General features: G+C 40.1%; 1 protein-coding gene across 1 annotated transcript; it reads right to left on the bottom strand.

Annotated features, from left to right (window-relative positions):
- Positions 1–6,741: 6,741 nt before the first annotated feature.
- On the bottom strand, positions 6,742–24,154 carry Zfp62 (ZFP62 zinc finger protein). Its single transcript, XM_059270403.1, has 2 exons — positions 23,981–24,154; positions 6,742–10,509 (listed from the first exon to the last, which is right to left on the bottom strand). Coding segments are annotated over exons 1-2 (2,781 nt in total). The 5' UTR covers positions 23,982–24,154; the 3' UTR covers positions 6,742–7,729.
- Between the last annotated feature and the right edge of the window lie 2,724 nt (positions 24,155–26,878).

Below are 26,878 nucleotides of genomic sequence, written 5' to 3'. Positions count from 1 at the left end.
AGAAGACAAATTAAATCCAGAATGAAACTTGGGGAGCATTGAAGAAACTGACAGGTGGGAATAAAATGCCCAGAGACACAGGAGATACAGTGAGAAGGTCAAATACACCTTTATTTAAATCCTGGAAGAGACGGCTGTATATCTACTATCTCAGCACTAGTTTACTGAGATATAGAGCCAAAACTACAGGAGCACAAAGAAACCAAGATAAGATTACTAAAACAATTGTCTACACTAAGATACTTCATAATAAAACACAAGTAAACCAAAGATACAGAAGCAAACCTTAAAATAAGTCTTTAAAATATATATTAAACAAATACATGGATAGAGTAAAATTCCAAGACAGGTGGTTTGTTGTGACAAAAGAATATGGGACCCATCCAAGAAATGTATTCCTAACAAAAATATCTTTTAAGTTGGATGTGGTGGCACATACTTGTAATTCCAACAGCTGGAAGGCTGAGGCAGGAAGACAGCAAGTTAGAGGTTAATCTAATCCATATAGCTAGGCCCTAGCTCAAAAAATAGGTTTTAATTCAGTCTAAGAGAATATAATTTTCAAATTAGAAAGGAAAATAGAATAATTATAATAGAATTCTAGTAGAATAATTCTTATATAGTCTGAAGACGTAATAGGAAATAACAATTGAAATCAAATGAAATTAAAAATAGTTTTAAATCTAAAGCAATCAGCAACCATGCATTAAAAGGCTAATGTTCCCATTAAAATGGATTATTAGACTGGATTAAACAATATTACATGTGATTTCCAAGTGGCATATCCAACATATAAAAAAGCACAGAAACATTCAAAGTTAAAAAAAATGGAAAGAGATAAGCCATGCAGCAATAATCAGAAAAAAGTTGCTCTATTAATATCAGAGAAGAGACTAAATAAGCAAAAGGCATCAGTAGAATCAAGTTTTCCTTCATAAAGTTTCAACTAGCCAGTTCTATACCCATGTGGCTTCAGTAAAACCAAATCCACAGTAAAGGGGTAACTCAACAAATTACCATTCATTAGTAACAGTGAATATGTGTGATACATTACAAAGTTAACCTAATGACTTCATGTAGGTGACCACATCCAGCATCTGCAGAACACATGTTCTTTTCCAATGCTGTGAACCTTCACTAAAGGAAAAGCATGCTGGGCCTAAAGCAAGTCTCGGCACATTTTTAAGGACAGCAAATACAGAGTATGTTTTTTGAACACAGTAAAATAACAAAGCTCTAACTAGGCCATCCAAATGTTAGGATGTCTAAAAATAAACTCCTGACTTCTTATGGAATGTCTACTATGATTCCCTCCTTTTCATTTCTAACTTAGATATCTTATTCATACTTTTCTATTTTTTCTTGTTCAATCACACTAGAAGTTTATCATATTTCCTACACTTGAAGTGACAGCCTTGACTTTACTGATCTCTATTTTGTTGTTTTCTTTTTGGATTTTTGAGACAGGGTTTCTCTGTGGAGTTTTGGTGCCTGTCCTGGATCTCACTCTGTAGACTAGGCTGGCCTTGAACTCACAGAGATTGCCTGCCTCTGCCTCCTGAATTCTGGGATTAAAGGTGTGTGCTGTCACCTGGCTTTGTTGTTTTCTTTTTCATTAATACTTACTCTCTTCTTCATAGCTTTGAACTTTTGAAAATAAGACAAAACATTATTCAATTTAACAATAATGTCTACATAGTATTTTTTTGAAGCTCAAAGACACTAGAGTTTGAAAGAAAAAAAAAACAGGAAAGGCAAGCTGAAAGTTGTGGCAGCTGACAGGGTGGGAAATACAAGGAGAGGAAGAGAGTTCACCATGCCTTTTGAGTTAGTGTCCAAGAAAGCAGACAAGTTTAGCAATGGAGGTCATAAGGCAGCTAGCTGCATGGCAGAAGCGAGAGCTTAGGAGAAAGAGTAAGACAGACTAGTGTCAGGGCAGCATGCTTAGGTTTTTGACCAGTGACCAGAAGAGAGAGAAAGATGGAAAAGGGTGTTAGAGCTCAGGGGAGTGAGCAGACAGTGTTGCATCACAGAAACTCTGGAAGCAGCTGTCTGCATGGCATTTTTAACAGAAAACATAGGCTTCATCGAGAGTGGAGCTTTATTTAGTAGTGCTACATATCTAAAACTCCCAGTACTTAGGAGGCAGAGGCAGAAAGATCGCAAGCTAGAGGCTAGCCTCATCGATATAGCAAATTCCAAACTAGTGAAGTAAACATATGAGAGCTGTCTCAAAACAACAAAAACAAGGGCCCGAGATGGCTCAGTGTGTAAAAGTGCTAGCTGCAAAGCCTAATGGCCTGAGTTCAATTCTCAGGACATCCACATGTGTATATGTATGTGGGCACATGTGTGGAAGTCAAGACAATTTGCAGGAGTCCTCTCTTTTTGACCATGTGTCCCAGGGATCAAACTCAGGATGTCAGGTATAGCAGTAAGTGTCTTTACTCACTGAGCAATTTTGTTTGCCCTTTTTCATTAACCCTTCTTAAAGAATTGTGTTTTACAGGTGAGAAAATTGCATGCAGGACAGGAAACAAATTCATAATCATTGCATTGACTGGAATGTTGGCCCTAGGTTTGTATCTTAGACCAGAGGAATTTTGTCTGCCCTCTTCAGTGAGTCCCTAACAACACTAGGATCTCCTCTTATCTTTTTAGACCTTAATGGGCACTTACTAAAAAACAGCCATCGTTAAGATAATGGGTGCTTGGCACTCACTCTTTTTGTATACTCTCTAGCATATCTGAGAATAACCAAGTTAAAAAAAATCATCACAGTTAACAAAAGCCTGAAGGGGGAGGGGCAAAATGTGCATACATGAGTATCTAGGTTGACTAAGGCTGCCTACACCAAAGATGAAAATTCCCACATCCTTCAGTTCATCTAATAGTGTCCACTGCCAGACTCAATTTGGAGCTCTTCTTGCTGAACCCCTCTGGCAAAATATAAAGCACACTTGCTCAGAACAAGATTTTTTTAGAGCAAGTTAATCACTGAGAAAACAGACCCCAAATCTTGGTTTTCTTACCTCTTTTCATTTTATCTGTATATGGCATAGACCTTGGGGAATTTTTCTTGAGTTTCAGTAAAGAATTGCCTTCTATTACCTCAGTGTCTTGATGTTCCACAATGCTTGGAAAAGAGCTACTATTTGGTCAGCCATACTTGATACACCCTCATTTACACTTTTCTCACTTCAGGCACTCTTCCTGGGTCTGCAATTATGCTGATTTTTCTAATCTCTTTACCTTTGAGCTATTATCCTGACAAGACAGGTGAGGATACATCAACATAAGTGGTTTAGTTACTGGCTGGGAGCCATCTGGGAGAGTCTTTTTTATTTTTTGGTTTTTCGAGACAGGGTTTCTGTGTAGCCTGGCTGTCCTGAAACTCATTTTGTAGACCAGGCTGGCCTCAAACACTCAGAGATCTGCCTAATTCTTCCTCCCAAGTGCTGGGATTAAAGGCGTGTGCTACCACTGCCCAGCCAAGAATTCTCTTTTAAATCCAGGTTTCCTGGTGGCAAAACCCTACTTTCAGCCACCAAATTTTGTTGCTTCTTTGTGTGGGGTTTGCTGCTTTCTAAGCACAACAATCACAACTCATGGCTTGAGAAGAAATGTTGCATCTAAATGGAATGGAATCTACTTTTAGGTAGAGACATGCTCTTGTCTTAATGGTCAATCCAATGAGACAGTGGCAGGCCTGGCTAGAGGACCAACCACCTCCAGGAAAGTGGGTTCATTAAGGCCAGAGGCATTAAAAATCCCTAAAGCTGAAGTTATGGAAGGTTGTGAGCCTCCAAGTGGGTGCTGAGAACCAAATGTGGTGTGGGTCCTCTGCAATAGTAAGTCCTAACTTCTGAGCCATCTCTCCAGCCCCCAGGATCCTATTCTTAAACTGTCTTGGGTTGTCCACTGTCTTTCCAGCCTCAGTGCTCTCTTGAGGTATCTACATGTTCACTGCCAACCCCCCATATTTTTATGTAGAAACTTAATCATCAATGTATTATAAAGTTGGGCCTTTGGGAACTGATTAAGTCAAGAGGGTGGAGTACTCATATATGGTATTGGTGCTCCTATAAAGGAAGCTCAAGACCCCTTGATCTATATGTGGTGCACTGATGTCCCTTCTATGACTCAGGAAATGGATCCTAACCAGACATGCAACCTGAGGGTGCCCCATTATTACACTTGCAAGCCTCCAGAATTGTAAATAGTTATTTCTAATTATGCAGTCTACAATTTGTTATAGTAGCCAATGTACTAAAGACAGGATACTACTAGGTGCCTTTAAAAATTACATTATTTTTCATTTTCAGTGGAAATTGAAAATTGACCCAAATATCTTAGCCCACCTCTACCAGAAACAGAATGTCTATTAGTTTTTTACATTGATGTTTTTCTTCCTAGATTTTTAAAGTTATCTTTATCCTGTTAACATGTCTATGCCACCTTCCATACACACTTAACTTCATACAAACTAAAATTAAATCTCTTGTCCCTGTTCCTAGATAAAAGCACTTTAGGCCTCCGATCTTCCAGATTCCAATTTACTTTTCACCATGCCAATTCTCTCTTAACCTTGAAAACTTAAAAAATACATTTTGGCCAGGCGGTGGTGGTGCACACCTTTAATCCCAGCACTCAGGAGGCAGAGCCAGGCAGACCTCTGTGAGTTCGAGGCCAGCCTGGGCTACAGAGTGAGTTCCAGGAAAGGTGCAAAGCAAAGCTACGCAGAAAAACCCTGTCTTAAAAAAACAAATATATATATTTGTGTATGTATATATGTGTATATATATTATGTGTGTATATATATTCACTTACAAGTTAACATTTTCACTTTTTGTTTTCTTCTTGCATATCATTTACTATAAAAGGCAAGTATGATCACTAATCTCACATTCATCTGGCCCAAACAGGCTTATCTACAATAAACTCATTGAATTGAATCTGAAGCATGGTGTCCCTATGGGACAACTAGAAACCAGGAGACCCATATACATCTGAGTTCACCTAAGCATCATTTACCTGGCCCTACATATAATACTCAAAGCTAGGCCAAGAGGCCACTAGCCTATTTACTTCCCATCTCTGAATAGTTGGGGGCTGCAGTAGTTTTCCCCAGCATTCAGTGTACTGGGGTGATCAGGATGCCAAGCTAAAAGTAGTTTAGAAAGATGGCTCAGTAGTTAAGGGTTTGTACTGCTCTCCAAGAGGGCTCAAATTTGGTCCCCAGCATCCATATCAGGTAGCATACAAGTACTCAGAACTCCAGCTCAAGTGGAATGCCTCCAGCTTCCTAGACACATACATTCACAAGCACATAGCCCCATACATACGCATAATTAAAAATAAAGATTAAAACTTAAAAAAAAACAAAGTGACCAGAGCCAGGAACGTACCTCACTGGTAGAACACTTGCATAGTATACGTAAATCTACTTTGTTTGATCCACAGCACCACAAAACTCACAATCTTTTCTGAAAGGTGGTCAACCTCAATATTTGTATTTAACCCGTGTCATCCTTGAAACTAGGTAGTACCTTAGGTCGAGCTGGAGTTCACACAGGGGCGGGGGGGGGGGGGGGGGGGGCGGAGTGTGAGAGGAATGGAACTCAAGCCACAAGTACACTAGCTACTTTGGCCATAAGGCACATGAAAAGTGGTCTTTTCTTTAGCAATGTAATCCCCTTCCTCAACAGCTACTGAGAATGGAGAGTCTGGTCTTTCTGCCTACCACAAAACAGCCACTCTGGAGGATTCCTCAACTCTTGCTCTGCTCCCTTTATTCAGGAATTCTACTTCCCACTCATCAGAAGAAAGCAATATCTTTACCTCTCTTTCTAGTTAGCTATGGTCAATTTTCTCCAAACACTTTTACAAGTTAGGCCACGCATATGTGTGTCTATCAAGAATGGTTCGTTCATAGTCTTAACTAATTCTTGCTCCCACCTTTTCCTACTTAGTGCCTAAGACAGTGGGTTGTACCTAGCAGATTCTTAACAAATATTTGCTGAGTAAACTAAATCTGTGGATAGGGTCAAATTTACCAGTGTCTCGTGCAGAAAACAACGTTAAGTGTGGGCTTTATACTGAAGAATTGAGGGGTAACAATATGTTTCCCCTTTTTTCACCTCATCTTTCAAAACTTACTAGCGGGAATGTGGAAGCAGAAACAAAGTACTTTCTAGTACTCCCAGAGGGAGACATGGGAATCATTTTGTGAGATAGGAATCCTTAAAGAAATATGGATCTGGCTAGAAATTGTCTTTTGTAATGACTGTAGACTCTGAAGCCTGGGAACAAACTGAGACTTCACCTGGTACTAATAACTTGACCAAATACTATGAGTGGAGCTCAACTCAGAAAAAGTCTACTTTTACTGTTCAGATACCTAATGTTTACTGCTACAGTTACTAATATTTTGTATTAAATTCTGTTCATAATGAATTGTATAGTGACAGATCACTCAACTCACACAGCCTACCCACTCTAACAAATTATAATCCAGCCTCAGTATCATCATCAGATTGTTTTTCCATGGTCTCTTCAAAAATTCATCTGTTTTCCCCTGAGATAAGCATGATCTAAGTTCTGTTGAAACCTCAGATATTAGCCTGGTGGATGAATCTTCACAGATAAGAAAGAAACTTTCTGGCTATCTTGTACCACTTACAAGGAAAGGTAAGACACACAAATGGCTCTTTATTCCATCTAAAGTAAGCCACAGCCTAGTTACACTTGAGGCATTTCTTTATTGGGGTTTTGCCTTATCTTACCATAACTACCTGCCCTTTATGGCAAAGCGAGTTCTGAACATATTCATATTTTACAACAGACAATATACACATTAGTACATGAAATCTTTATAACTTTTTGAAACACTTAATATTGTTTTAAAAACAGGAACTTCCTCCTCCTAATTACTGATACTTACTCTGCCCTTGTAATAAAACACCTGTTGAAACATTTTTTTCATAGGATTCCCTGAATTTTTTTCTGTAAGGTGCAAACTCATAGTGAAGATGTGTTCCATTACTTACTGAAGATACTGAAATCCTTTCTATTCTTAGTATGTGTGAATGCCACCTCCCAGGCTTTCATTATCATATGTATTACTTATTAAGGGAGTTCATTTGGTCTTACCAGTTCAATTAGTGTAATAGTCTATTCCAACAAATCTGCATTTTAATGTGACTATATCACAGATCTGACCATGCCTTTTCTTTTCCTAGGACATCTAAATTGTTTCAGAAGTTGTCATCTCCTACCACAAACAATTATTAAGTCTATTATTCATGACTACTAATAAACTGATATTCCCTGAAACCATTCTCTCCCTGAATTTGCCTGTTAGTGGCCCTTCTTGGATTTTTATACTGACCAAAGTATAGAATTCAAAAATTATACCAGATTTTCTACATTCTTATTTACTCATTTATCCAAATAGCATCTTTGTAATGGTGAATATGATTTCTAACTGAAGTCCTTTACCTTCATGTTTTATGTCCAGAAATGTATGCCTATTTGGGAGGATTTTTATTAAATGTTCCATCACTTTGAAAGGTTTTCTATCTAGTGGTATTTTGTATTCCTAAAGGGCTCAACTATTGTGGCACTAGAACTGTCCTTGCTATGACTGAATCATGTATAAAGAATTGTTCATCATTATTTAGAATTCTTCCACTTATACTATAAAAATTGTAAGCCATGAGTAAGGATCTCAGAAATTCTTACATTCATAAAGTTTTTCTTCTATTTGATTTCTTTGAGACTTGGTAGGCTGTGCCTCCCATATAGGCACAGGCATCATCCGCATCCTGGTCCCCTCCAGAGCATTCCCTCCCTCATAGTAGATTATCTTCTGGAATGTGCCACTGTGACTTTCCATATTTGCCATATTAAAAGATTCCTCTCCGGTATGGATTCTTTTATGCTTGGTAAGATTTGATCTGATATTAAATGCCTTCCCACAATCATTACATCGGTATGGCTTCTTTCCAGTGTGGATCCTTTTGTGTTGGTCAAGGACAGATCTGTAATTGAAAGATTTCCCACACTCACAATTATAGGGCTGCTTTCCACGGTGAACACTTTTATGATTGATAAGACTTGAGTGTGAAATGTACGCCTTTCCACATTCATCACATCCATAGGGTTTTTCACCTGTGTGGATCCTTTTATGCACTGTGAGGCCTGAGCTGTTCCTGAAGGCCTTCCCACACCAATCACATATATAAGGTTTCTCCCCTGTGTGGATCCTCTTGTGTTGGGAAAGAAGTGAGCTGTAGCTAAACGATTTCCCACACTCAACACATTTGAAGGGTTTTTCCCCAAGATGGACTCTCTTATGGCTTATAAGAGTTCTACTTGAGAAAAATGCTTTTCCACATTCATCACATGTATAGGGTGTCTTGCCAGGGTGCGTACTTTTATGGTTAATAAGGCTTGAGTGTGAGATGTAGGCTTTTCCACACACATCACACTCATAGGGCTTCTCCCCAGTGTGTATTCTTTTATGAACTTTAAGGCTTGAGTTGTTTCTGAAGACCTTCTCACACCTGTCACATTCAAAGGGTTTCTCTCTAGTATGAACTCTTTTGTGTTGAGAAAGGAGTGAGGTGTAGTTAAAAGATTTCTCACACACATCGCATTTGTAGGGCTTTTCTCCAAGATGAATCTTTTTGTGGTTTAAAAGGGTTCGGTATGTGACGAAGGCTTTCTCACACTCGTCACACTTAAAGGGCTTTTCCCCAGGGTGTACACTTTTATGATTTATAAGGCTTGAGAGTGAGATATAGGCTTTCCCACATTCTTCACATTTATAAGGTCTCTCCCCTGTGTGGATTCGTTTATGTACTTTAAGGCCTGAATTGTTTCTGAAGGCTTTTCCACACTCATCACACCCAAAGGGTTTCTCCCTTGTATGAATTCTTTTATGCTGTTCAAGGGCAGAGCTGTAGTTGAAGGATTTCTCACAATAGCTGCATTTATAGGGCTTCTCTCCCATGTGGATTCCTTTGTGATTTTTAAGGCTTGAGCGTGAGATATAGGCCTTCCCACACACGTCACACTTGTATGGTTTTTCCCCAGTATGGAGTCTCCGATGGACTTTGAGACCTGAATTGTTCCTGAATGTTTTGCCACACACATCACATACATAAGGTCTCTCTCCAGTATGAATGGTTTTATGCTGAAGAAGAAGTGAGTTATAACTAAAGGACTTGCCACACTCCTTACATTCATGGGCTTTCTTTCCAGGATGAATGCTTTTATGGACTGCAAGGCCTGAACTATAGCTAAATGCTTTGCCACAGATATCACACTTGTATGGTTTCTCTCCTGTGTGGATCCTTTTATGCACTATGAGGCCTGAGCTGTTCCTGAAGGCCTTCCCACATTCATCACATTCATAAGGTTTCTCACCAGTGTGGATGACTTTATGCTGAATGAGAAGAGAGCTGTAATTAAAAGATTTCTCACACTCATCACATTTATAAGGTTTATCACCAAAGTGGATGCTTTTATGATTCAGAAGTGTTCTGCATGTAATGAATGCCTTCCCACATTCGTCACATTCATAGGGTTTCTCACCTGTATGTATCCTTTTGTGGACCCTCAGACCAGAGCTATTACTGAAGGTTTTCCCACAGATGTCACATTCATAGGGTTTCTCCCCCGTGTGAATCCTTTTGTGGACTCTCAGACCAGAACTGTTCCTGAAGGCCTTTCCACACTCACCACATTCATATGGCTTCTCACCAGTGTGGATCCTTTTGTGTTGGTCCAGAACAGAACTATAATTGAAGGATTTTCCGCATTCATCACATTTACAGTTCTTCTCCCCAGAATGGGTGCTTTTGTGGTTTATAAGGCTAGAGTAGGACATGTAGGCTTTCCCACATTCATCACACTTATAGGGCTTCTCACCAGTATGGATGCGCTTATGGACTCGAAGGCTGGAACTGCTACGAAAAGTTCCCCTACAGTCATCGCACTCATAGCGCTTTTCTCCAGTGTGCATAAGTTTATGTTGAACAAGGCGAGAATTGTATTTGAAGGATTTTCCACAATCATCACACTTATGTGATTTCTTAACAGCAGTAGAGTTCTGCTGTGGAGTAGGGTGCAAGTTTCCATTAATGTTCTCCACGTATTCACCTTGTTCACTAATTCTTGGTTCTGTAGGGATAGTCTGGTACATGGTATCTGCACTTGGGTACAGACTTTTCTCAGATACCTCATCATCCTGTTCTATTTTTATATTTTCTGTGTTCTTAGATTTGTCAATCTTTTCTCTGATGCTACTTTTGTCTTCCTTCATTTTCCATTCAGGACTTTCCAATTGCTTCTCTACACAAACACAAGTGTCATCGAACTTAGATTTCTGCATATGATCCTTGTGAAGAATTTCCACATTTGTGCACTGAGAGTCTGTATTTGAATTACTTTCATTCTTTTTAGCTGATTCCTCATCCTCCATACTTGTCTTCAAATGTGACACTAGACCAGGAAAATGAAAATGATATGTTTATTTAGAAAAAAAGAAAGAATAACAATAGCAAATAACAAAATCAACTTATCCCTTTGACAGGTATTTGCTTGTTATGTGGCAAGTATCATTAAAAAAAAATCTTTAAAGATTTATGTGTAAGAGTGTTTTGCTTGCATGTAGGAATGTGCACCAGGTACATGCCTAGTGCCCAGTGAGTTCAGAAGAGGTAGCTGGATCCCCTGGAACTGGAGTTAGGCATGGTTATGAGCCACCACTGAATGCTAGGAACTGAACCCAGGTCTCTGCAAGAGCATTAAAGTGTTAAGTTCTGAGTCATCTCTCCAGCCCCATAAGCACCATTTTAATTGTTGGGGATATGATGGGGGTCATTAATAAGATTTCAACACCTTGAGAACTACTGCTAAAACTAGAGCCCAGATTGCTGACGATCCAAAGAGCTTTTTCATTTCTGCATCAACCTAGCATGAAGATAAGTTAAAAATGGGAATGGCTGATGCACAGAACCACAGCCAATACCAGTCAGTTTCAATGTCACCTCATAGAAAACAACAAAAAAGTCTCTGAAAAACAGAAGACAGAAAGAAAAAAATTGGAAAAACAAAAGCAAGGTTAATTTTTCTTTGAAAAGTTACACATAAATCAGCAGAGAGCAGGTAAAACTAAAGAAGACAAATCAGTACCCTAGAAGAGGGATCAGGCAGGTAGTTGTAGTTATAAGATTATGAGGACAGTGACCAAGAAATGAGAAAGAAAGAAAGCTGTAGCTATTGTAAATTGATCTGCCCTTCTGAACTTTTCTGTGTATAGAAAACACTGTCCCTGGAAAGTGGCTAATCATGGAAGAATTTATATAGCAGAACATGTTCCAGCCTGCCAAGGAATAAAGTTTTCATTCCTACTTATGAATAAATTAGTCATACAGCATGTCAAAGATTACAAACAGTAAAGTGTGATGGCCCAGTCTTGTAATTCCGGCACTTTGGAGGCTGAGGCAGGAAGGTGACTCCATGTTCTAGGCCAGCCTGAACTACGGTGTAAGACCTTGTCTCGAGAATGGTGAAACAAAGATGACAGCACCTCAAGCCACTGAGCAAAGAAGTATAGGCCCTCCACACGTACAGGTTCTGCATCTGCAGATTATTCAGAAGAACAAAGTTACATTTGTACTGAACATATATAGGCTTTCAATTTTTATCATTATTCCCTAAATAATCCAATATAACAAAGACTCACACAGTTTTTAGGCACTACAAGTAATTTGAAAATGGTTTAAAGTACACAGAAAGGTCATTTGTAAATACCCTATCATTTTAAATAGGAGACTTGAGCATCTGTTGCAGACTTTGCTATCTTTAAGATCTTGAAACCAACCCTCACATAGACCAAAAAATGACTAGAATACTATAAGTTCAAATACCTAGTTACCTGATCTTTGAGAAAGCTACTTCTTCACCTGTAAAATGAAAAGTAATAGGGCTGTTGTAAATATTAGATGACAGCCATGTAAAACCAGTAATAACAGTACTTGTCCCTTGGTCAGGGCAAAATGTTAACAGAATTCATTGTATTACTTATTATGGTATTAAAGGTTAAACTATTGGATCAAGGTTAATATGTATGGAAAAAGCTCATGATTCAGAAAAAAGATAAACTTCCCAAAACAGACTTTAATACCCAAGCAGGGTACCTGTTCTCCTGAAGGTACTTTATGCGACATCAATACCGATTTTCTGACATACTGACTTCTAAGAAAAAGCTGACTTATTCCAATCCTAGAAAATGAAGCATTTGTTAACATATAAAATGTTTCCTTCCTGCCATGGGTAACATTTTGGAACATTATTATGAAATTCTGTTAATCTCAGAAAACTCCATATGTAACTATGTGAGGGGAAAATGGGCAATAAAAGATACATGATTTGGAGTGGACATGTGTGAAGAGTCATATTACCCAACTCATTTCCATAGGAATAATGAAATTTCTATATGAATAGAAAAAAGTTAGAAATTTAGGAGACCATTTAGAAGATGAAGAATGACTTGGCAGACATTAAAATATATAAAATTAAGTCCCAAGTATAAGGTCACTGAAGAATGGTAGCCCAGCCTAGTTCCATTACTCCCTGTATTACTTTCAGTAGAGCAGTCCACAATACTTAAAATGTGGAACTAATGGGTTGGCTAGTATAGTTCTAGAAGATTCAGCAGCAGCATACATTAACTATATTCTTCTATTTCCACATACAACAGAGATTTTCCATCCACTTCCTTTTCAATTTTAGCCCCTCCATTTTAACTTCCTCAGAAGAGAAAAATGTTAAGGTTCCTACAGCCATAAAAAACAATTTCCTAAAATAAAAAGTTGCTAGGGAAGAAAAAGAGCTGTAAGTGACTACTAGCCATACTGGCTAGTAACATGTGCTATAATTAAAAATGTGCTTCTATAATTTAAATGTGTTACTGGCATATAAATAGACATACCCAGAAATTATTCTAGCTACACACAGAAATTGATGATGAGGATGGCATTACTGGGGAAAAGACAGTTTTTTAAAATAGTGTTGTAACAAATACAAAGCCATCTGGGGGAATAAAAAAGATAAAATTAGATCTTTTATACCACACAAAGGGACAAACTCCAAATGGAACAGAGCTCTAAATATAAAGAAGCTAGAAATAATAGAACAGACACAAGAATAACAAATACTAGGGAACAAAACAAAACAAAACACGAGTTAATGACTCTATGACCTGGGTATAGAGAAAGCTTCCTAATCATAACCAAAATGAAGTACAAGACTGATGTTTAACTACATATACATACTTTTATGGTAAAAAATAGCATATAAACAAATTCCTACCCCCACTCCCAAAAGAACATGCCAGAAAATACTGTCAGAACTGTGACGAGAGGTAAGAGAAAAGGCTGTACTCTACCAAGAACCCTACCTCAGGCCCTAAGGTTACTAAGGTGTCTGGGTCTGTCCAAAGCCTGTTTGGCTCACCAAGAGCTACTGGTATTCTAAGCTAAACAGTGAGCAGAACGAAATCTCCCTGGAACAGAGTGGCTGCTTCAGTAACAGAACTGCTTTCAAGGTATAATGATGTGTTGGAACTTGCTGTTGGTGGAATACTATAGGATGAACCAAGTACAGACGACGTGCAATTAGTGAATGCTGATTCAGCTGCATAAACCATTACAATGTCTCTGAAGACTGGAGGAGTAGCTATATGAACAGGTAGAGCGCATCTATCAAGTTTAAAGAGACACTTCAGTAGCAGGATCAATAGTCTCAATAGTTCCAATGGCTATTGGGACAAAACATTTGTCATTAACTGGAATACACTCAAAACAGAAATCTAGCCAATCAAGTATCTATGTGCCTGGAAAGACTCAGCAATTTGGGCCTTAAGCCTGAAGATCCCACTGTCCTGATCCTTAAAGCTGATATAACTGTTCTACACCAGGCCAGTACATCTGAGTCCCTCAAGACCATTTTGATTCCCAAGCATCTGATAGCTCATGCCAGTTTATCAAAGATCAGTCCTTATAGAAAATGTTATATTCCAAGGGCTAGACTGAAGTCAAAATCCAGCAGCATAGCTGTTCTTCTTAGCAAATGGCTTCTTGGAAGCAAACCTGGCTCTGGTCTTCATGCTCATTATATACCCAGCATCCTCCCCCCCCCCCCCCCCCGCCCTCCCCCCAACCTGGCCCCCTCCAGGACTGGCTCACCACAAAACAGACTTTAGAGAATACTCAGATTTCTTTCTGCCAGACTTTGCAGATTCCATAGTAATATCTGAGTCAACCCACGTAAAGGGCCTAGAAAAGTGACTCCTTAAGAATCTGCAACAAGACGTTCCTGGAAAAACAGGGTCTCCAAGGTGTAACAGCTGTTATGCCACCAGTTCTTTCTCTACTGCAGTTGAAAAGGTAGAAGATATACAGAGCTGCTTATAAAGATGACATGGACCTGTCTGATTTGGGCTGATGACCACATGTGGGGCAAGACCACATGAACTAGAGGAAATGGTAAATGGCAGCTGTGAAATCAGTGAGTGGTTGAAACTCACTCCAGGTGTCTGAGAAGCCCTACAGTGTCAAGCCCAATTTTTGTACCAATTCTAGCAGAGCAAGTCCAATATGTAGATACTGAAAATCTAAGAAATCAGAAGTGCTTGAATGACAACCTTGGAGGCCATGAAACCACTGGCCATTCCCAGCACAATCAGGATTGTCTTGTCTGGAACCATCAGGACCCATATGGAATACACTGAGCCTTGTATGAACTTTCAGAAAGAAGGGAAGAAGGAGAGGGAAGGAGAGAGGGAGAAAGAGTAAAAGGAGGAGAGGAGGGAAGGAGTGTTAAGAAGTAAGCTCTGTGTAGAATGGCTTCTGAAGAAGAAGGAAAAGATAAGGTGAAAGGCTTGTGGAACCCAAACCTAGGTCTGAAAAACAGAGTCCCTGAATATGTGGTTCTGTCCCTCCAGAAGAGCTAACAGGACAAGCTAAGGCACCAAACCTTCGGCAACGGCTCGGGTCAGAAATACTGACTTCTTCCAAGTCATAAGGATCAGTGCCTTTTCAGAGTGGCTTACTGGGTCTTCGTTGTAAAGAAAGAAGCCCCAAAGAAATGCCTACTAGTGGGGATAAAGCTGGCAAAGCAAAGCTTAGAAGCACTATGACTGCTTCCTGGCTTCCTGTTGTCCCTGTTAACACTGTTCATCTGGGGATTACCAGAAAGGGAGGAAAGAAACCTCAGTCAGGTTCTGTTCTAGAGGTCAGTGACTACTTTGAGAGAAAGCCTAGAAACATTTCTTTTTTTTTCTTTTTCTTTTTTTTTTTTTTTTTTGGTTTTTCGAGACAGGGTTTCTCTGTGTAGCTTTGCGCCTCTCCTGGAACTCACTTGGTAGCCCAGGCTGGCCTCGAACTCACAGAGATCCGCCTGGCTCTGCCTCCCAAGTGCTGGGATTAAAGGCGTGAGCCACCACCGCCCGGCCTAGAAACATTTCTTAATTCATTCCCTACAAGAAGATAACCTCCTAGACTGGGATAGCCCCCCAGCATTTGTGATCTCTGCCTGTAGGGAGCTTAAAGTTGGTAGAGCCCAGAGAGCCTAAGAAAGTCTTCTACAGATATGATGGAATGGACTACTAGAATCAAGTAGCTTTTCTGCAGACCATGATACATGAATTCAGTGACTATGACTTGACAATCATGGTGTACTCTGAGAACTTAGTTCCTTTTCTTTCTAATTTCAAACTAGAGAAGAAAAGAATCAAATGATACTTTGCAACAGAACAGCCTGTTGGTGCTAACACGGCTCAGTTTTTTCTTTAAATTAAAAAAGTAAAAATTTACCCCCACACTAGAAACAGCTTCTTGGTGCACAGGCTTCTATGACAAACATTGCAGTTTGAAAACTGGAATATTTCTATGATCAAAATGTTAAAATGTTTAAAAGCTAGTCGCTAGTCAGCTTCCTTAAACTTTTAATTGCCCTTTAGATGTTTCTCTTGCTGTGGGCTTTCTTATTGTAGTCTAAAATAATTATTTTGTTCAGTGAATATACAGGATGTTTCACACAATGATTAACCACGTCAATATAATGTTTTTCCTTAAAAAAATTATTAAACATGTAAAAGTATACTTTTTTTTCAAATAAGAGAAATATATCATTAGAACTTCAATAAGATAGTTTCTCACGTTACCCTGACCAATGTTCGAAACCTGACCATAGATCCTGTTTATCTATGAAGAAAACAAGTATTCTCATAGATTGCTTGGGATGAAAACTTACATAAAGCTTGTGGTGGGAAAATCTGTGCTAATACATGCATATCCCCTTCAATCCACAATTAACAAATACTTCTAATACTACAAAAGTGCGTATGTGTATACATATGTTCACTCATAAGAACATGTGTACAGATAACAGAATTCTTATGGCACAATTTTAACTGAAAATCTGGGAAATTACTAAATCTGCAAGCAGAGAAGACTAAATAAAATATAAAATACACATAAAGTAGTACTGGAAAAGGAGAACATCTCATTGACAGGTAGTAAATTCCAGGCTATATAGTATTGTATTATCAAAAAGTAAAAAAGTGCAGTTGCTAAGAAAGGAAGAAAAAAGCAAGCATTTTATCTGCTTATCTCTATTGTAATACCAAGATACAACTGATATTTGCAAAGGGTAGAGTCAGAGAATAATGCATTAGGGAATGGAGAGGTGCAGAGACACTGATTATAGCACAGTGTAGTTTTCACTTATGGTAGCATAATAATGTCTGCATAACCAAAGGATAAAATGAAATCAGTGAATGTGAGGGAGGGAAAATTGCTAAAATGGGAAGTAAACAGAAACAGTGACCTCATCTCTGTTTCACAGGGATACCAAAACCATAGGACGAGAATACACAGAAACAAAAAAGTCTAATCTATTTAACTTAGGAACACGATATTTGATTACATACTTGTCTACACTCAATCTTCTGAAGATTGGTGGGAAGGTGGAGGGGAGAATTTCAAACAAGTGAACTATTGCTAGCAGTATGAGCAAAGCAATTCTGAAACAATTTTTGATGTACTATGGAACTCAAATGTGACTTTTGCTAGGAGTCAGGATTCTCATGAAAGAAGAAAAGATATACACATAGAGGATAGGAAAAAGTAAAAAAGAACCTTATATGGATAAATTACAAGTATTGTGTAAACTCATTTTTAAACAAAGTATGTGCATATGTAAGTGTAGACATATATACATACTATTTCTACATAAGCTCTGATTGCCAGCAAGTCAAGAAGAAAAGTATCAGCACTGTGATATAAGCACAAAGTTCTGGTTTCTTCTAGTATCCCCTACTAAAGAGAAGCAAAGTCTTTAGAGAAATGGCTAGGAACAGTACAAGATGAGCTGTGGTGTGGTATGGTGCGATATTGTGAACAAGTAAGGAAAGAACAGAAAAGTCAAAGCACTCTCAAGAGCCAGATTGAATATCCAGTTTAGGCACAATAAGTAAGCACAGTAATGACAAATAATCTACTAAAAACAGGACTGCACAAGTCCATACAGATAAAAGCCAGGAAAGGGGGAAGGTTTCTTGATTACAACAGAATAAATTAGCATTCCATAACTATCAGAGTAAAAACTAGATAAGGAAAAGATCACCAATTAATTCTAAGTCTGGGGAGAAATTTTCACAAAGAATAGGCTATTTGCTGGATTTAAATATTCCTCCTCAGAATGATTATTAGAGAAAATAGTAATTATGCATAAAATTAGGCAAGGCCTTGACAGATGTTCTACATTAATAAATATTTCTAGTGGGGGCAAAAGAACATCATATGCTTCCTGTAATGACATCCTGAGAAGGACAGGGCCTATGAGAATATATTACATGAACAGAACCATAAGGAAACAGGTTAATCCAAAATGAAGACTATTCTTTAAAGGGGCTGTGGGGAGAGGAGGAACTGTTTTCCAAACCTTTAAAAGGCAAAGAGAAGTTCTAGAAATGTTATAGGCTAAAGAAGGCTAAAATTGTTATATTTTTAAAAAGTGCCAGAGGCAGATGTGTTGGCACACATGTTTAACCCCAGCACTTGGGGGTCAGAGGCAGGCCGATCTCTGTGTTGAAGGACAGCCTGTGCTACATAGTGACACCTAGGACAGCCAGAGCTATATAGTAAGAATCTATAAAAAAAAAAAATAAAATAAAGTGTCAGCTGGTAAAGTTGGAAAATAAAAGAAATATTAACTTTACATTTACTGAAATTGACAACTGTACTGTAGTTGGTTAAGAAAATATCCCTCTCCTTAAAATATTATACATGGGGGCCAGTGGAATGGTTCAGCAGGCCTGAAGACATGACAGGACCCACATGGGAGAAGGAGAAACAAATTCCTGCAATTTGTCTACTGACCTCCACAGGTGTGCTGTGCCATACATGTACACATACACACATGTGCAAATAAATGCTTGAAATTTAATTTTTAAATTAAAATATATATATATATATATATATATATATATATATATATATATATATAACAAAGTATCTAGAGTTAGATGACTATGATGTATTAAATTATCCTCAAATAACTTGGGAAAAATGTATATGAGAGAGCAAGAGGACAAAATGAAATAAAATACTAACTACAGGTGAATATGAACAAAAGGTAGCTTTCACAATTCTTTTTTTTTGAGATTTCTTTTTATGTGTATGAATGTTTGCCTGTATGTCTATGTACCACATGTGTGCCTGGTGACTGAAGAGCCAGGAGTTGGAGCCCCTGGAAATGGAGTTACAGACTACTGTGAACTACCATATGGGTGCTGGGAACTGAACCCTGGTCCTCTAGAAGAGCAGCCAGTGTTCTCAACAGCTGAGCCATCTCTCAAGCCCCCTCTTTCACTATTCTCATTCTTAGAATTTTCCTGGATATTTAAAATTACCTTCAAACACAAAGTTTTCAAAACATCAAAAACTACACTCAGCGTTCCATCAATTCTACCTCCCTTCTCGGTGTTCCTCTCACCACCCTGACTCTGTTTAGTGACCTGTCTCCCTGTAAGCCTCATCTACTCAAGCGGATTTCTTTCACTCAGACCACTAACTTTCACTGCACTAGCTTTTTCTAGATAACATGCTTCCTTTGCAGAGTTGCTGATGCTCTTATGTTCTCATCCTTTCATTTAACCTTTCCTCTTGACTCTATGCTTAACAAAACTTTCCTCTTGACTCTATGCTGGCCAGACAGTTCCGTATGTATGACTTCTACCACTCCTAAAAGCTGTCTGTTAGGAACTTATCTTTGGCCCAAAGCCTTTATCCAAACACAGATCCTATTATCGGCCCCACTATCCTCTTTGTCTTAATCAGAGCAGCCTCTTCTATTTCTCTCAACTTCATTCAAAACAGCCTATAAAACTATCTTATCCTACCGTATGAACACCAGCTTCTAGGCCTTACTTTCAGTCCTCCATAACTCTCTTCTGGACTACTGCCCTCTAAAGTCTTTCTGCCTTCATTCTTATCCCCACCCAATTCTTCTCTAAGAGTTGTCATAAAATGTGTAGTTGGTCATTAAACAAACTAAAACGAAATTCATGTTTAAGTTAAACTGCCAATATAATATTAAGCAGGTCTTTTTCTAAAAAATAAATAAATTAATTAATTAATTAAAAAAAAAAAAGGTCTCACTATGTTACTGGGGCTGGCCTTGAACTTGAAGTCCCAGGCTCAGAGATCTCAGCTTCAGCTTGTCAATTATTGGGGGTTACAAAAGTGTGACACTGTTCCTGGTAGAAGTGGATGATAAGGCCATGGAGACACTGTCTTTATGTTACAGCATATTAATACCATTATTGTGGGACGCAGTTCTTTATAAAGAACTTATTATGGCTCTCTCTGCTCTTCTACCATGTGGTACCTTTCACCATGTGAAAACAGAGCAAGGCGGCCTCAGGAGATGCCAACACCTTAATTTGGGACTTCTCAGGCTCTTGTTGTAAATTACCCAGTCTGCAGGATTTGCTAGAGTAGCACAAAAACAAAACTAAACCCTTAACACACACCACATCAGGCCAAATCCTCTGTATGCTACCTAATGTGTCCTTAGACACAAAAGGGGCACTGACTTACTGCTCACTGCCATTGCACTCACTAATTCTCCGTCTGTCCTTTCTCTCATGTATGAGTGTGTGGTGTGCTCACATGTATAAGCATGCATTTACATGTGTGTGTGCATGTGGAGGCCAGAGGTGTTGATGTCGGGTGTCTTCAACAATCACTCTCCATGTATATTCTGAGATGGGGTTTCTCATCAATCAGTTGGGCTGTCTGGCCAGGAAGCTTCAGTGAGCCATCTTTCTCCTTCTCAGTGCTGAGATTTCAGGTGTTTGGTACAACTCCAGGCTTTTAACATGGGAATCTGAATTCAAGTCCTGATGATAGTGATAAAAAGCCATTTCTCCAACCCCTCCATCAATTATTTGAAAAACTGAATTCTAATTTCCCTAATCCTTAGTCACTTCATTTCTGCAGTGACCGTATGATTGGCTACTAACTGGCCTCAACTGCATGAAATCATAAACACTACTGTTTGCTTCTCCAATCTAGTCAGAGGCCAAGGTTCCTTAACCCTCTCTGGGTCGGTGCTATTCGGCACATGCAGTATAGTTCACACAATCAAAAGCACAGGCAAAAGTACATCAAGACAGCAGGAGCATAAATGCTGTTGCATATAAGGCAACTGAGAGTATAATAAAACACACTGCCATCCTTATGAACAGAACTGAGGGTACATTCTAGTATCGTGGTTATCTGAGTGAATGGTGCACAAGGAACTTAGATCATACCCATAATAAGTAGCTCTTCCCCCACATACAGGCTTGGGGCTAGTCCAGGGAATGAAGGGATAGGTGAAACAAGATCTACCTCAGAGAGGATCAGCACAGATATCAGAAAAGGTGGGAGGGCTGCCCTTCACCCCAAAGAACTAAGAACTTCAGGAGTACACTCGGGAGAACTAATGTTTCTAACACTTTAGACATCTGGAACATAGAGCAGCAGGGGAAACCAGACAGGTAAGCAACAAGGGCTCAGCAGGGTCTGACTCAAACTGAAGAGTTCACTTACTCTTCGAGAGTTTTAAGTAAAGAGTAGCATAGGCATTATTAAATCTGGGGTTGGCAATATTTTTCTGTAAGGGGTCAGATAAGTATTAATAGTTAAGGTTTTTTTGGACCATGCTGTTGATTATAAACATTCCATTAAAAAGGTATAAGCCCTTCTTAGCTTATTGTAGACAAATGGCCCAGTAATCTGCCTACTGCTGCTAGACAAGAAAAAAAAAATCAAAGCTAAAATGGGCTGTAATGTAGTGGTACTATAGCAGTTAGGAGTATATGCCACTTTTAATGACAAACATGAGGGTAATTAAAAAAAAAAAAAGCAGATCAGGAATTTGCTTTAAAATGCTTCAACCAAGGGAAAAAAAAAACAAAAAGGCAAAGGTGAGAAAAATGTAGCAGAATCCTGAAACTATGGGCATACAGCTCACTCACTGTATTATTTTTACTTTGCTTAATTTTCCTTTTTTTTTTTTTTTTTTTTTTTTGAGACAGAGCCTCACTGTATAGCACTGGCTGGTCTTGACTCACATAGCCTGTCTCCTGAGACTAATGCTGCCACCACCACCAAGGGAGAATGGATTGGGGGAGGGGCTAAGAGAACCAAGAATTAAGAGTTCCAAGATGAAGTTATTACAATATAATCAATAGGATGGATGTGGTGGCCATCATGTGTCCCCTATAACACAGGGCTAGAAAGGACCAAAAAAGGTTTTAATTTCTCAGAACTAGATGGGAAATCTCTCTGGCCAGTTTTTGATAGACATCATGACTTAACAGTCCGGTAACATCAGTAGAAGGAAACCATGAAAAGGTCTCTGTACCTCACAAATTACCTAAAACTCACAACCCTGGGCTATTTCTACACTTGTTCACATTCTACCCCTAAGTCCTACAAAAGTGTCTGCAGATAGCAAGAACCTTGTCTGTTCTGGTCAGTGAGGAGGTACTTCTCAAAAGTTGAGACAACTCACAAGAGAGCAATCCTGTTTCAGTGGAAAATGGCTCCTACGATAAGAGACTGCAAGAATAAACTGGTGTAACATGCCTGCAGCTACTTTGAATTTCCAGATTTCAACTGTATTAAACAAGGCAATGTCCTATATCTCAAGTGTGATCCAGGATTTCCATACCCTAAATTCTTAGATAACACATTTGATGACTACAATGAATAATAGTTGTTCAAATGACTAAAAGTCATTCAAGCATGTTCAGATGACAAGAATGAAATCAAGAGAGAATGTTTGCCAACTCAAGAGCACCTAAGTGGTAGATGTGCAAATGGAGGATGGAACTATATGAGAAAGTGATACACAGACAAGAGTATGATTTATGCTCTGGTTATTTTTGTATTTGTGAAAAGCGCGCGCGCACACACACACACACACACACATAAAGACTTGTCTCTATTATTTAAAAGCTAGGAATAAGGATTGAAGGGGTTTTTATAATGGAATATTCTCATAGTAGTGCAGGAGAGTTCTACCTACTCCAGGAATAATGGAAGCACAAGACTGTGAAAGGCAGTGTAGAAATTTTTCTGAAGCTAAGGGCTCACTCAGGTACTGGCTTGAAGCAAGTAATTCAGCATATTTTGATTGAGTTAATGTAAAACAAAAAATACTTTATTAATCTCAGTCCCTTCCTAATTTCACATCCTTATCCTAGTATTGAATCAGTCCAAATACTACCATTTGAGATAAAAGCACTGGGAACAACTCAAAGATTATAAAATACAATCCTCATCTAAAACATCTTTTAAAATAGCCACTCCACTCCAGGGCTGCAAAACAAACAACAAACCTGTTTCCCGATAGAGATATGTGAAACAGATTCAGTAAAAGAAACAAGGAAGCAGAAAGATTTGTTACGCTACCACCTGTCTGAATATGAGGAACGAACTATATATTTGCTAGTACTTGAATAAAGAAATCCTGGAAGTCTATTCAAGATCTTAACAAAAGTGTTAACTTTTTAAGGTGGGCCTAGGACCACCATTGAGAACACCGGAAGAAAATCTTGTTTTTATATTTTGCATTAAATTTTTGTTTTTAAAATCTTTTTATATTCTAGTGTCGTGGTCACATGAACATTACCTATTCAAAAAGACACACACACACACACACACACACACACACACAGATTCAGGCGTACATAAACTGTCCTGGCCACCTAGATTAACCATCTTAAGATAACACACCAGCACGGGCACGTCTCCATCCGGCCTTTGTTTATCTTTTACAGCCCTGCCCCAATACTTCTCAAAGCTTTTCCCTAAGTCAACACTTTCTCTGTTTGCTGCGGTGGGGGTCCGGCAGATGGCCTTCTCTGATCGCAACCATTGGTCTACATATGAGTTTCTCCTAGGAGCGAGCCGGGAAGTGCAAGGGTTTGCTTCCACACCCGCAGGTGTCTCTCAACACCTCTCTCCCACCAAAATAAAGGGGAGGAGTGACCCAATTAGGTCACCTCTAAGTCTCAGAAACAAACTTAACCGCAATCAGGGCAAATTTTTAAGCGCTAATAATCGAGGTTCTCTTCCCTCTAAGCCCGAGATGGCTACGAACAGTCAAGGAACCCGGGGCGGATTCCGGTCCTTCCTCGGCCCAGGGCGAGCTCAGACGGCAGGAGCTGCCCTCGGGGCCCCGGCCTGGCTTCCCCTTCCCCTTCCCTCCTGAAGGACGCTTCCCGAAGCGCGAAGAAAGTCACGATCTCCCCAAGGACCCGCCCGAGACCCGAGAGCAGAGAAGGGAAGGGCGTGGCGGGCCGGGGGCGGGGGGAGGCGGGAGCGCGGGCGGCCCGGGACTCACGTACTGGCTGTGGCGGCGCCGCGGGAGCCCGGCCGCCGGCGGGACAAAAGCGCGGACTGCCCGGCCGGAAAGACCCGCGCCGCGGGGGCACTTCCGAGGCCGCTCTAGGATGCTGGAGGACTGACTCGGTGGTCCGGCCCTGTTCGCGCACGTGACCCGCGCTTTGCGGGTGCGCGGCTGGCCTTCCTACCGGGACTGGAGAGGTCCTTCAGCCCGGATGCCCAAGATGTGTAGGGGGCGTTTTCCTGTTGTCTTGGGCTTTTATATTCCGGGGTGGATTGGGGGCGGGTAATAAAATAATCAAGTGGCGGTAGAATAGATACTTCACTTCCTGCCTGTGAAGCTGAACTCACAGTTACCAAGAGAGACAGGAGAGATTCTTAGGAAGCAGGGCTGAGCTCCTGAAAGGTAGCAAAATATGAGGGACCTCTACCCCTTCTTTCTGAAAGACTCCCCCCACAGCTGAGTTCAAGTTTCCAGGAAGCCAGCTGTTGAGACTGCAGAAGTAGCTGACCCTCTCCCCAGATACTTGGCAGTTCCAAAAACGGCTTATCTAGGGAAAACGGCTAACTTCCTCATTCTGCCGCTAAGAAAACTCCTTTCCAACCCCCCTATCCTAGCTACAAAACTCCAGTTTAAAGCCTGTAATCTGCATCAGTCTATATCTGTTTTTCGTTTCTTTCAGAGCAAGCCCTAACATGGATATGTAGAGGGAATGGACGTTTTTGGTGTAGTCGTGTCTTTGACTGCATTTGGGCACCAAGCTACAGAAGCCAAAGAGGAGAAGTTGCATCTGGTCCTCAGAAGAGTGCCAAGAGCCATCAAGTCTTCAGGGCCAAGGTATCCCTAGACTAAGACCTGCAATACCAACTACTGCCAAGGCCAGTGGGAGGTATGCTATGACATAGAGCACAGTACGACAGTAGTGAACCCTAAGATGGAGAAGAGTCCTAGGTCCTTGTCAGGCCAGCAAACAGTAACTTGTGGAGAAGAGCATGGGCAGGTTGGGGGTTGGGGCAGGATTCTCTACAATCCAAACAGTGGCTGAGACACAGCTACCCACTGCTACAAATGTGACCAATGCAGCTGACGACCAAACATCTAATTACATTTCATTGAAATAGCCACATATTGCTAGGAGCCCACTTAGGGGATAGCACAACTTGGAAGAGCTTTGGGCAGTTCTCTGAGGACTCCAGAAGAATTCACAGTCTAAATTAAAGGCTATTATATTAGGCTGGCCTGCATCCCAAGATTTTGGGTTTTTTGTTTGCTTGTTTGTTCTTTGTTTTAGACAACAAAGTATAGCAATATCTATATCTGGATTGGGATACTTTGTTCCGTAAAGGACAGCAGAGAGGGATCATTGGGAACCCTAAATAAAGCATCTTGGTCCGGGTGATTTTTATTGTGGATGATGGTTTTTCCCTCCATGATTTCTGTTATTTTGCAGGCACTTTTTTTGGCCTTTTATACACACACACACACACACACACACACACACACTCATACACACATGCACATACACACACATACACACATATACAGACACACACACTCATACACACATACACACATATACAGACACACACACTCATACACACATACACACATATACAGACACGCACACTCATACACACATACAGACATACACACATATACAGACACACACACACACACACACACACACACACACACACTCCCTTTTCAGAACTTCCCCTTTGGAACAGCTACCGAGACAGTCTAGACCAGTATTACCCATTGTAGAGCTGCTATGAACATTTGGTGGCTATTAAACATGTGATACGGCTACTCTGAACTAAGACGCATTATAAATGTAAAATTCACATTGGATGTCCAAGCTAAGGAAGGAAGAGAAAATGTTTATAAAAAAAACATGAATAATCTTATGCTGATGACAAGCTAGAGTGATAATAGTTGGGTTCCGTTGGTCACCATCTGGTTAAGAGTTCCTTTGCTCTAACAGAATAAGAAGCATAGGTAGGCTTTCAAGTGCTGGTGATTTCTTGCAGTTTTACCTTCTCTTGGTGTTTGATGGCAGTAAGTGACAGTGTTAGGTCAGGAGCTCTAGTTCACAGCCCCCATACAAGCCTTGGGTATCAGAATGCTTAGGCCTTGGCAGTAGTTGGTATTACAGGTCTTAGTCTAGGGATACCTTGGCCCTGAAGACTTGATGGTTCTTGGCACTCTTCTGAGGGCCAGATGCAACTTCTCCTCTTTGGCTTCTTACAGTCTTTTATCTTTCTTCAGCACCAAGGCTCTACCTTCTTGTCTCCCTCTTTTTGCCACCCTTCTTCCTACTCTGGCCAGTCCCAAACTGTTCAGTTGGCTCTTGCCTACTGTGAAGCAGCTAGCTGTCTTATGGCTTTCAGTTTGGTCTGCCAACTGCTCTGCTGTTACTGCTGGTGCCATTCCACTGCCTCTGCCATCATTGGTGCCACTCTCTGATGTCCCTGCTGCTTTTTTATGTGTTATTAGCCCAACCTAGGCTCCTAAGAGCAGGCCAGACCATGAAAGAGAAGGCTTCATTGAACCTGCTTTTGAAACATCAGAGGAAATAGAGCAGGAGAGTGTCTCCCACCTGGTTCACTAAATGAACCTGAATAGCTTGCTTATATAGCCTGAGAATAGGCGTTTGGACCAATCACAGATATTTTGGGGGAAAATCACAGCCTTGCTTCTCAGCGCAGCTACTAGGCTAGATCATCAGGGCAAGTGTCCCTTCTAACCAAGGTAGAAATAATTACAGTGTCATCTAGAGTTTACTGATGCCTGAGATAGCAAAACAGTAACACCAGTACAGACTCTTTCAAATAGTTCTGGTGTGGGCTCTCTGGGCCCACCAGCTCTACCTCTCTCAGGGTGTCCATACAGTATTCCC

Source organism: Peromyscus eremicus, chromosome 8a, assembly GCF_949786415.1.
Source record: "Peromyscus eremicus chromosome 8a, PerEre_H2_v1, whole genome shotgun sequence".
NCBI classification, from domain to species: domain Eukaryota; kingdom Metazoa; phylum Chordata; class Mammalia; order Rodentia; family Cricetidae; genus Peromyscus; species Peromyscus eremicus.
The sequence above is the reverse complement of the archived record's forward strand: the minus strand, read 5'-3'. Positions and strand labels throughout refer to the sequence as shown.